The sequence below is a fragment of the Rhinopithecus roxellana genome, chromosome 14 (genome assembly GCF_007565055.1).
Source record: "Rhinopithecus roxellana isolate Shanxi Qingling chromosome 14, ASM756505v1, whole genome shotgun sequence".
NCBI classification, from domain to species: domain Eukaryota; kingdom Metazoa; phylum Chordata; class Mammalia; order Primates; family Cercopithecidae; genus Rhinopithecus; species Rhinopithecus roxellana.
Window position 1 is genome coordinate 62,722,422 of NC_044562.1, and position 12,778 is coordinate 62,735,199.

Genomic DNA, 12,778 nt, shown 5'->3' on the forward strand with positions numbered 1-12,778 from the left:
GGTGCTAAGGGTGTCTAATTTCACATATTTGAAGAATAACAAAAGAATCTTCCGAAGTGGAGACTCTCTCCCTGGGCACTCTGGAGCCCTTACCTTCAGCAGTGCCGGACAGGCCATCGGCTTTGAAGTTGCTAGTGCTTTTCTTCCTTCGGTGCTTCTTTCTGTTGGCGTGAGGGGAGGGGGGCGGGTCGAGCTTGGGGCTGGTGGTGCTGGAGATACTGGGGCTGGAGCATACGGAGTCACCCAGCCCCGTGTCTGCCGTTGGACCGGAAAAGGCAAAAAAAAAAAAAAAAAAAAAAAAACGCAGAGAGTGAGCACTTACAAAGTAGAGTATGCAGAAACAGCACAGCCACGCTCCTCCCACATCACACGGGGTCCTGCAAGTAACATCCCATCACTGCATTGCTGGGTTGGAGGCCCAGAGCCTCTGGTATGAGATGGGCTCGGTCCCCCTTGCTCTACTGTGCCACCCGCTATTTAAAAACAAGCATTTATTTTTCTATCACCAGCATGCTATGGATAAGTTCTCCTTCTCTCCTCTGCATGACTGGAGCTCTGCAAAAGGAAAGGGGTGAGTTTATGCTTTTTAGTAGTCTTTCTCTTCTTAAAATTACCTTGATATATTAGAAATGAAAACGATGCATTTAAGAATACATTTGGAAATATCATCTGAAATGGGTTTGACTCCTGTGGGTGCACAGGATAAGGGATTCCTGATCCTTTCTTCTGGCCTCAATATTACAGATGAGTGTAACTTCATCTTGTTTTATTATCAGTGAAAAATTCTATGCTATTTTTTTCTCTCTCTCACCAATGTCCAGTGACAGTGTTTGGAAGTCGATATAGCAGGCCTGCCAATTTTTGATTCACTGAAGCCACTTAGAAAAGTTTCAAAACCAGTGCACACGTGATTATTCACTGTAAGTGAAACTCTCAATGTATTATGTCCATTTGTATCTTTATCAAAGAGAAGGCCAAAGTGGTACTAAATAACCAGAACGCACATATAATTCAACCAGGGTGGAAAAGTACACTGAACATGCGCAGGAAAAACAGGTGGTGCATGCCTCTGAAATCTTGAAAAGTTTTCATTTTACGATTCAGCATCTTTAAGTCCAAAGTCAGTGTTCTGTGCAGCACACTGCACCCATTCAGCTGATTTTTTGAGCACTGACTGTGAGCCAGCAGCTTTTCGAGATGCTGGGAGCCACCACTGATTGAGGAGAAACAGATAAAACATTCCTGCCCCCAATGGGAACCCTCTAAAGTGGAGTGGCAGCGACATGGCAGCCGGGCTAGAACCTAGAGTCCATCAGAAGCTGGTAAGAGTTATGGGAAAGACAGAATAGGAACATGGGGCATCGAGGCTAGGAGGTTTGGGAGAGGTGGCAGTGATGGGGGGTGTCATTTAAAATAGGGTAGCTGGGGCAGGTCTCGCTGAGCAGGGGACACTGAGTTAAGACTTAAAAATGGCAGAGGAGTGAGAAGGTAATGAGGGCAGAGAAACAGCCAGAGCCTGGCTCTAAGGAGGGATCCTGGTGTGTTCCAGAAACGGAGAGGGGGCCGGAGTGGCGGCGGCCGGTGTGGGTGGGGGAGGCCCGTGGAAGGTGGCACTGGAGAGGAGGGGGGCTTGTGGGCCACCGTGAAGACCCTCGCCTGTGCTCTGGGGGAAATGGGGAGCCACTGCAGGGTTTTGAGCAGAACAGTGACATGATTTCAAATATAAAGATAATGGAAATCAAAATGAATTGAAAATATGTTTATTTTGCGAAGTTCTAGGAATTTTTATCGTATGTTGAGAAATGCAAAAACATTCAATTTAAGGTATCTGAGAAATACATATGGTCCCAAGAGCACCCCGACGCACGTTCCTGGCCGCCCTAAGGCAGAGACCCCTCGCCCCTCTCTGCACGGTCGGAAACATCACCTGTTATTGCACACACCCTTTACACATGGAAGAAGAGGGCTGTGGGGAGCTCCTCCTGCGAAGCGGGTGAAGGGCCACCCCAGGGCTCCTGCAGGGCAGGCCAGGCAGCACTGGACACCGCGAGACCCCTGAGACAGTGTCCACCGTGTGCACTCCTTGTGGGTGGACACTCACTCACAAAAGGCGGAAGTTCCCTTCACCACTTTAAGGAGTTGCGAGAAATGTGGCAATTCGGTGTCTCAGCGACTTTCCCTCTACCAGGCCGGAAGTGCTTCCTACAGATGCACATCCTTAGATGCAGAGGCACATGGACAGGTCACCGTCCCCTGGCAGCAGGTGGGAGGTAACGTCAATGGCAGAAATCTGGCTGTCAGCTTCCTGGGACATCACTGTTGTGACTCCACCATCATGGCTCCTCTACTGGTCTTCTCGCATCTCCTCCGTTCCCAGAGAAACGAGTTCCCCTCTCCTCCATCCCTAGGGGAACGGGCTCTCCTCTCTCCATCCTCAGAGGAACAGGCTCCCTTCTCTCCATCCACAGAGGAATGGGCTCCCCTCTCCTCCATCCCCTGAGAAACAAGCTCCCCTCTCCTCTATCCCCAGCGGAATGGGCTCCCCTCTCCTCCATCCCTAGGGGAACAGGCTCCCCTCTCTCCATCCTCAGAGGAATGAGCTCCCCTCTCTCCATCCCCAGAAGAATGGGTCCCCCTCTCTCCATTCCTAGAGGAACGGGCTCCCCTCTCTCCATCCCTAGAGGAAGGGGCTCCCCTCTCCTCCATCCCTAGAGAAACGGGCTCCGCTCTCTCCATCCCTAGAGGAACGGGCTCCCCTCTCCTCCATCCCTAGAGGAACGGGCTCCCCTCTCTCCATCCCTAGAGGAACGGGCTCCCCTCTCCTCCATCCCTAGAGGAACAGGCTCCCCTCTCTCCATCCCTAGAGGAACAGGCTCCCCTCTCTCCATCCCTAGAGGAATGGGCTCCCCTCTCTCCATCCCTAGAGGAACGGGCTCCCCTCTCTCGCTAAATGAACCTTCCTAGCTTGTCCTGGTTCCATCTTTCATCCTCAGGTGTCTTGGCCAGGTCACTTCCACTCATTCCTCCCTCTCCATCGCTTCATTCCTGTCCTTAGAGGTCCCAAGATCTTTCATACCTGCTTCCCTACACCTTTCCTTAACCCCATTATTCCTTAACCCTTGAAGCCATAGTCTCAACAGCAAATACTCATCTGAGGTCACTACCCATCAGGGGTTATCGCAAGCTCCACCTTCAGCAATGCGTTCAGGGCTCTAAGCAATCTGCTGAGGCACATGGTGTCCCTACCACCTCCACTTTACAGATTAGAAAACCAAGGCACAGGGGGAGGTTAAGTAACTTGCTGAAGTCACAGAGCTCGGTCAGGTCTGCTCAAAACTGCTGCAGACCTCTCCAGACAAGGTTCCTATCCAGATAGAGGGTTTAAATTCATTGCGTTTCTTCCTGACTCCTTGAAGTCTGGCTTCCCTCACCACTGCTTCAAAATGGCACACTGTTTCACTGTGCCTTCCTTCGCCCCCTTAAGCCTTCCGTTCCCTTATCATGCTAACTGTGCCCACCCAAGATGCCATGTTTTCCTGCCTCTCCTCCCTACGTCCGCACGGGCATTCTCCATGTGCATGACACCAACACTGGTTCCAGGCTTGGCTCTACCTGAACCTCCCCTCCCGGCAGCCGGCTCCCAAGAAACACGACTCACTCTGACCTTTGCATTCCGGGCAGCTTTCTCTGCTATCACCTTGCGCTTCACCCTTGAAACCTGACACTTGCCCACCACTTCTGCCCAACTCCTGCTTTCCACGGTGGACATCTGGTAAACCTCCTTGGTCAGCTGGACCCAAGGTGCAGCCAGCAGTCCTGAGACCCCCGAGCCTGCACTATGGCTGTTTGGTTGCGGTGGGACTGCAGAGGTGGGAGCGGGCAGGTTTAAACAAGACACGTCCCTTGCCTTGAGCAGCCTGGGACCCCAAGCTCAATCTGTTTTCACAAAGCCGCTCCCTGGCTGCCTGCTCTCCGTTTAAGCACCATTCACCCCTGGTCCAGTTCTTACCTCACCCCCAAGCCTGGACCGTGTAGCCAGCTCCACGAGGTCCCTCTCCTCCCAGACTTTTTAAGCTGTCCCACGATTTTACAATACTAATATTTCTAAAGTAGTGGTTCTTATATGTATTTCTGAAATACTAGATTCCACTGAATATCAGATAAAAGTTATAGATACCCCGGAAAAAAGGGCAAGACTAATTCATTTTTGTGTATGATTTAACACTGTTCAGAAGTCTCGTGACGTTCGGGGGTAGGACATCCAGAGACCACCAAGATCATGACCTGGTTCTAAAGCAACCCTTCCCTGTGTTATTTATTCAGTGCTCAAACCAGGCAGTGAATCCTTTTGCTCATTTTAAATATTTTCTGCCCAGGATTCCCAAGTCTTCACCCCCTTACCCCATCCTCTCTATTCAGTGTTAGGAGCCCACTCTGCCAGGCCTGGTGCCAGGCCATGGGCAACAATGGTCACTGTGACTGTCTTTGTCCTCAGAGAGCTCAACCCTAGTCCTGCAGGCAGATAAGCAGAACAGGCAAACGCAACTTTCCTGCTGCTGGGGGCCGCTATTAAGTAACATTATATTAAAATCATATTATTATTTTACTCTGTCCCTTGGGTGGCCTCTCATTTCGACAGGCCATGTTCATCCCCAACTGTGTGTCCTTCCTTCTGTCACTCTGTGTTTAACACCCTCTCCCAAACTAACATTTCTCATCTCTAAACTCCTATGGAGCCCACAGTTAGGACCTTTTGCACGCGGCTGCCAGTCGCTTATCTCAACCTAACTAGCACGCCTATGCCCATGCCCAAGGCAACCACTGGTGCTCGCCTCCCCCGTGACCTGTGCAATGCGGAGCCCACAGCAGGTGCGTTATACCATAAACTGTCCTCCATTATCCAGTGGTTGTTTTTATGAGTGTATACCACTATTTCTAAGACACTCACAACATATACATTAGGTATGTCGTCCACACGACAGGCTTCCACACGGGCATGGTGGGTGGGTCCACTGCTAGGCTCTCTATTCCAGGCCACCACTCTTTATGTCTCTCTCCGTGTTCTAAGCTTATGCGTTGTTACTCTTCACAATTGTCTTAGTTACGCTTGGCCGTTCTGACCATATACTCCCATCCATCCATCCACGTCAATGAAAAAGACGGTGGACATGGTGGAGTCAAGATAGAGCTTCCCACCTTCAGATGCACCATCCACTCCTGGGAGATTCTGAGAGTGACCACTGAGCCCAGATAAATCATACTGTCTTTGTGTTCAGCTCACATACCTTTCAACTTGCCTATGAGGAAACCAAGGAACAATCTTGTCAAATACTCTGCTGAGAGTTACATGGGTACCCAACTCACACATATTTTTGACAACTTAAAAACAACAAAGGGACATCTATTTGATGTCTATCCATTCTCTTTAATAAACTATCCCTGTTCAAATACATGCTTCCTTTTCCATGTGCACACAAAGCACCCCTTTAACCATCAAATTCAGAATCCCACCTGGATGTGACCTGACTCACTGGCACCTAGCTCAGAATTCATGTTTCTGCAAATCAAAATGGCACGTCTGTTACTAGGCCCTTCCCACTTCCAGCTGTAGAAAACTTTTTGCAAAATAGTTGACAAGGACAGGGCCCTCTCATTTCCAAGCTTTCTCCATATCTTGGAACATTTATAATTCAGGGAGAAATCCCGGACTTACCTGGAGGAAGCAGCTAAGTGGTAGTCTTGGGGAGGAGACAGCACTCGGAAATACCACCACCCACCTTCCCCTTAGAGACCATCACAGCCAACCCACCAACATTTCCTCCACATCCGCATTTTCCTTTTGCGTCCTTCCATACCAGCGCTTCCAGCCCCATGGGACTCTCGATTCCCACAGATCCACTGGTTCTCCAGGAGCCCCCACCCAGGACCTCTGGCAATGGATGGAGACGTTTCTGGGTATCAAACTGGGTGGGGTGGAGGTGCTAGAGGCATCAGGTGGTAGAAGCCAGAGGTACTGAAAAATGCCCTACAATGCACAGGACAGCCCCCGTCACAAAGAACAGTCTAAAATACCTCAAATATCAATAGCGAGAAACCCCACAGAATTTAACCAGAACTTCTAGTCTTCAATCTCTCGAAGGCTCCTCATTTGGAATTTTGATCTGTCTGCATCTCAACCTCCTGGGTGTCCTTTCCAGCACCCTGGCCTCTGCACCACTCCACCCTCATGAAGCTCTTCTGCCCTGGACCTCAGCCGCCCTCTCTCATGGTCTCACCCAGGCTTGCTACCAGCAAGAACCACAGTTTCTGGGGTCTATAACTGCCACCCCTCACCCCTGCCTCCCCGGCTCACTAGGCCTTCACTCCCATGGCTGCTCTATGCCCTGAGTTCCACGCCATCTGACGTCCAACCTGCTCACATCCCACTGTTGTCCTTATACAGCCAGGTGGCATCCCACACTACTTGAAACTCACCCTTGTAAGTTTCCCTTCTCCCAACCACCTCTCCTGAGCAGGAAGCCCCAACTTCACTGACTTCCAACCCTCCACGTGCTTGGCACCATCACGGGCCAGGGCTGGGAGAGGGTGGTGCTGTGCACACCGGCCACCTCTGCGTGATCAATGTACCCCTCCATGGTCTCTGGCCTGCCTTTCAATCCTACCTCACTTCTGTAGTAACTCACTTCCCACTCTCCAGGGGGCTATTTCACAGCCTCTCCTCCCGCTTCAAACACCCCACGCCCCACACCATTCCTGTGATGACCTCACTTTTCACTTCACTGAAAAACACAAAACGAAAAACCAAAAGCATCCATCAAAAGAGGGCACCCTCCACCCCGCCCTGCCCCAGCCTGTCCCAGCAGTCTCCATGGGCACGGGGCCCCTCCCCTGGGAACTGGATGCTCCCCCAGCACCCGGCACTAAACATGAGCCGTCATCTCACTTTTTTTTTTTTTGAGATGGAGTCTTGCTCTGTCGCCAGGCTGGAGTGCAGTGGCGTGATCTCGGCTCACTGCCACCTCTGCCTCCCGAGTTCAAGCGATTCTCCTGCACCACGCCCAGCTAATTTTTGTATTTTCAGTGAAGAACGGTGCTTCATCATGTTGGCCAGGATGGTCTCGATCTCTTGACCTCGTGATCCGCCAGCTTCGACCTCCCAAAGTGTTGGGATTACAGGCGTGAGCCACCGCATCCAGCCCCGTCATCTCACATTTTTAATGCAACTCTCCCTTGGCCCCACACCTCCACCCTGGATATTTGACTCCCACCCTTCTTTAAAGTACAACTCCCCAGGGCCTGTCCCTCTGCACTGCTGTCCACAGGTGGCCTCACTCCAGTCCCGCTCACATCCCACCAACCACTGGGGTCAGCAGCACCCTGCAGGTGCTGCATCAGTGGACAAGGCTCAAAGCAGTCACACCAGTCTCGGCAGCATCCACACAGCTCATCCCTGCCACCTTAGATGGGGAACTGTGTCGAGGGGTTCTGCTAGGCAGGCAGAAGGGATACCAGGAAGTTTTAGACTCCAGAAGCCAAAGGAAGAAGCCCTAAGAGAGGCCTTCCCCAAGCTGGCCACTGGCACATCCAGCCCCTCCCAGCCCCCTGTGCTCAGTGGCTCTCTCCACATGGAGACACGACATGTTCCATGAGGGTTTCTTTGTTTACAGAACATCTTCCCTGCGAGTGCTCCAGCTTCAGGAAGGTGGGCCTTCGCTCATCCTCTTCGCCAGCACACATCCTTCCTGAAGCATATTCAGGATGAGTAATGGGGTTCCATACGTATTTGTTTTATGAAAGAACTGACCTCTGTGTGAGAGGCACTTGCACAGGTGGATGGAACGGACCACTTTCTGGTGTAATCACACAGCAGTGTATCAATTTCGCGACTTACAGTTTTAAAACTAGCCACAAGCACGCTTTTGTGCCAAAGCACTGTCCTGTGAGTTTCCAACCATTTGGAATCTAGTTTTAGGCAATCGACTGAGCCCATGAGTGAAGTCTATTGACATGGAGAAAGCATCTCCCTGTTGAGTGTCCCCATGCACCAAGCATGCCCTAGGAGCTGGCTGCTCTCAGAGAATAAAGGGCAAGACCCCTGTCTCCACCGGGCTGATTTTTAAGGAGTGAAGAGAATGCCTATCAGATTTCTTGCTTGATGCCTTCCATAAAAGATGATTTTTCTGGGCCCTGCTACTTGAACAAAGAAGGAAGAGGGGAATTACATCTCTCGCAAGCACGCCGACGGCAGGGGCTGCAGGTGCAGGGAGAAGTGAGGTATGTAAGAGTCCGCACGCACCCCTGCACTGGGCCGAGCATACCCAGGCTACCTCCAGCCGCCCCAGAGAATGGGACCAACAGGGAGATGAAGGTGTCATTGCACCAGGAGAAAGCCCAGGAGAGGGCTGGGGAGAAAGAGCAGAAAAATGCGAGCCTTGCTCTGGCCACTGCAGAGAGAGGGAGGCAAGCTTTTCAGAGGACACAGGGTTGTCATGGAATAAAAACGACGGTGATCTCAAGAATGGAAACAAAAAGCAAGGCCAGCATTCATGAGCTCCTCGCAATCGTCCTCAGGAGGCTATGACTCGAGTAACTGACGTGTGCAAAGCACCCGAGATCCCGGAAGCAGCACCAGCCCACGCTCCCATCTGCCGCTCACAGGGCCGAGGTCCTCCAAGGTGGGTCCGCAAGCACCCTCCCGCCCCCATTTGGAGGCATGGAGTTGAGGCAGTGAGTGACTTTCCAGGCCATGCTGCAGGCAGGGCGTGGCGCATCTCTGCCCACTGTGTTCTCCTGCCACGGCAAAGCTCCAACACTCTATGACCCAGGCCCTGGACATTTTACTCCAACTTTCTTGCTGGAAGGAGACAACCAGTGGCACCTGACCACTCAGAGGTGGGGTGTCTATGGCGGCCCAAGAGGGAGGCACTCAAGCCCTTAGAAAAGTCACGGTGCTCTGGGCTGGGGCGAGCGGGAGCAGGTTCGGCAGGAGTGGACAGGCAGCCTGCGGGGAAAGCCGCACAGCTTTGACAGGAGGGAGCTCTGGTGCCAGTTCCAGATGCCTGCCCGTGGGAGGGCCCAGCTGTAGCAGCAGGGGCACCGGCTGCACGAGGGAGTGGCCACCATGGTGCTGAGAAGGCGATGGCAGCGGTGAAATGGGATGTGAACTGAGGGGGCCGTGGCAGGAGACAGAAGTCGAGCAGGAAGTGTGACCTGGGACTCAAGACCAGTGAAGACCAACCAGAGAGGACCCGCCTGGAGGCCAGGCCCTGCCTGACCTCTCCTGGGCTGGGTGTTCTCATGGTAAGAATGACCAGGTTCCTGTCCACCGGGCGCTGGGCTCTGCCACGGGAATATGAATGCCCCTGGCTTCTAGGTCTTGAGAGCTCCCTTTCAAGGAGTTAACATTCCCCTGGTTTAAAATATGAGCAATCACAACGCACTAGGCTTCCACGCTGTGCTTTTCCATTCCGACTACTCCTCTCGCCTGACAAGGTATTCCTCAAATTGAAGAGGCCCCGAAAGCCCCGCCTGAGACACTGTAAATGAGCTCCAGCCGGCCCACGGAGCGCCATCCGCTCCTCCTGGCTGCATACAAAGAACGCATTTTATTTTGTATCAATTACCGGGCGCCAGGACAGACGACTACTGTCGATGGTGTTAAGTACAGGAGGGGAGAAACGAGCAAAAAGCCATGCCAAATTAAAAAAGCGAGCGCCTCATTACTCCACATCTCAAGTGGCTTTGACGGAGGGACGCGGGGTCCCGAGCCACGTGGCGCTGAACCAGGATGGGCCGGCACCATCCTGCACATTCAATGTCAGCCATTAGTTCTTCCCAATCGGGCATCCATGTTCAACGCACACCCCCAAAAATATATAATATGAGCAATAATGATCACAATCTGCAGTCTCTCCGAGCTTCGGAACGTGAAGTATGAGTCAAAGAAGCAGTTTCACTTTTCACTCGGAGAGCTGACAAGCATGACTAGAGGGGGAATAAAATAACATTCCGTCCGCATAAATATCAAGCAGCCTGCTTGAGACTGATGGGCCAGGAATGTATTCTTAGCTATCATTCCGGCAGACAGGCCCAAGGACACTCATAACTTATTTTACAATCATTTAGTTTCAGCTCAAGTGGAAAACGTGACAACTTATCTCTGCTGACAAGATGCCATATCGAACCTTACAATTAACTCTCCTCCGATTATCTGCCCAGCCGATCATTAGCCGGGCAATTTTTGATGAACCGTTGCAGGGAGCTCGCCTTGGTGAGGGTCCTCGCCAGGTGTGCTGATAGGTTTTTGATATCCCGGGTGATATTCGAGAGAGGAGGCTCCGTGCTTGTGATTCTCATGTCCCTCCCGCTTCCGAGGGTCTCTAAGCGTGTCCGCTGGGGGAGGTGCTGGGCGTAGGCGTACTTGATCTCTGCAAGCCTCCCTGCCGCAAGGACTCCCGCCGTTACTGCTGCCCTTAGCAGGGCCTTAATCCCCGCCCGGGTCAGATCTTCCCTGACCCTGGAGCCTGGATTTCAGGGAGTGCTGGGCCCTCCAGAGACATCTCCAACCACTCTTCCGCAGGGGGCTCAGTTTGATGAGGGGCACGCCAAGAATTTGCTAGAAGGAGCCAACACTCACTCTGGGGGAGCTTCAGTGGTTCCCGAAGAGTTGGCTGTTAATTTTCTATATGTTGATTAAAGATACAAAATGCCTTAAAACATGTTCATAAGAAGCATGCATCTATACAGGAAAAAAAGGAAAAGGAAGAAGAAAAGAGAGAGGAAAACGCTGAGCACATGTGTATCGGCCCCCCGCCCCTGCTGGCTTCCACCCATACCTTAATTTACCTGTTTGGCAGTGTCAGGTACATGACTAAAAATCCTTTTTTGTTTGGTATTAAAAGAATTTAAAATTATCAAAGACAGGCCCGTTTGTAGGTGTCAGGAGGGGAAATCAGTTGAGGGCTGAAGCCCCCTATGAACTCAAGATGAAGTCGTTGTAGGAACTCGTGAATTAAAACGCACTTCCTTTGACACACGGCCAACGATAGAAAGCTAATTTGGATCTTTAATAAGGGCTCTGTTCTTTCTGAAGCTTACAGAGATGCGCAGGCCGGTAAATAAAGAACAGGCCACCTTTGCCATCCGAGGAAATGACAACATCCTGGGTCTCTGTTAAAAGGTGAGTGTGAAGTGAGGTTCAAAACCTCACCCCTTCGCACAGTCCTTTTGACGGGAGCTTTCAGCGGGAGGAGGCTGACTTGAATTCCCCATCTCTGAAGAGGTTTCAGAGACTGGTATTGTCTCTTCCCTTTGCCGCTCACACAGAGGTACACAATGTCAGAGGGCAGCGGGGACACGGCAGGGGGCCCAGGAAGATGACAGGTGTTGGCGAAAGGAAAAGACGACACAGTGTTAGGCTGAGTTATAAAAACGGGGAGGAAAGGAATACAATAGGAGGAGCCAGAACCAAGAGAACACACGGGAGAGAAGAATCGCCCACTCGGGCCATTTCCAATTACGCCCAGAGATCTCTCTAAATTAAGCCGAGTCAGTAGGAATTTAGGAAATTGGATCTTCCATTGAGATGAGGACCTTGATGACTGAAATATGTTTATAAAGCTTTACAAAGAAAAAAAGCACATGTTCTGACCACCGATTCGGGTACAGAGTTTCTTTCTGGAGACGATGAAAATGTTCTGAGATTGACTGTGGTGATGGTTGCACGTATCTGTGAGATACTAAAAACTACTGCATTGCACCCATTAAATGCGGGCGGGAAGTGTGTTACGTGATTTTTACCTGAATAAAGCTATTTAAAAAACAAGAAAAAAATGGGAGGGGTTGTTGTGTTAAATGCTACAAAGCAATTAAATACGGGAGATTTTAAAAAGTCCACTGTATGGTCCAGTGAGATGGGGGGGGGGGGCAGATGGGGGAGACGGTGGGCCGGGTTCCCCCAGAAACGGAAGCTAAAGGCCATCATGAGACTTGGGCCACGAGCTGAGTCTGGATGTGGCTGTCTGGTCTCCAGCCACCTGCCAGGATCTGGCTCTACACAGCGGACCCATGGGAGGCCCTAGTCTTGGTTGCTCATAGGGCCCCACACTGAAGGGGTGTCCCCAGCCTCCTCCTTCCCACAGGCGGGACAGCCCTGGGCTTCTCAAGCTTCTCTGTTCTCACCTCCCAGGTCATACTCCTCTGCTCTTTCCTCTGGTTCCTGTCGCTTTCTTTGCATCCCATCCGTTTCCTGGTATCTCTCGTTTCTTGTCCACTACAACAGTTTTTTTTTTTTTTTTTTTTTTGTGCTGGAGGGCCAGCTGGCGCCGACCGGCATCATCCAATTTGAAGGGATGACAGAAGGAACACAGAGTGGCCAAGTGAGGCAGAAAGTCTGGGGAAGCCACGGGGAGTGTGCCAGGAAGGAGCATGCTTGGGAATGCACATCAGGATTTTATAGTTAAGGCTCAAAAATCAAATTGTTCTCTAGCTGATTTTTAGCTGAATGCAAGCAGCACAAAGTTTAAATTAATACGGTGAACTCCAATAAATGGGAAGGCACGATGCGCAGTGCTGTTAGGTGGAAATGAAATCATTTCGAGAGATTCCTGCTTCTCCCCAGCCTCTTCACTTTTTACGTAATCAGCCACTACCATTTCTCAAGTTGGGTGCTCAGATCTGTTAAATTGAAAAGAGATTCTGTTTCACATGTGAGGGTGAGCAGGCTGGGGAAGAGTCTGAGGGTGTCTTGCAGAAAACTCAATTAAATCAGGAAGGTAAT

At 51.2% G+C, this 12,778-nt stretch overlaps 1 protein-coding gene across 7 annotated transcripts in view; it reads right to left on the reverse strand.

Annotated features, from left to right (window-relative positions):
- The window catches only part of AGAP1 (ArfGAP with GTPase domain, ankyrin repeat and PH domain 1), a 650,028-nt gene that overhangs the window by 168,166 nt on the left and 469,084 nt on the right, over nt 1–12,778 (reverse strand). For all 7 annotated transcript variants that reach the window (XM_010364388.2, XM_010364387.2, XM_030916436.1 and 4 more), the window contains one exon: nt 94–255. In XM_010364388.2, the coding sequence (XP_010362690.1) occupies nt 94–255 (162 nt within the window). The remainder of the gene's footprint in view (nt 1–93; nt 256–12,778) is intronic.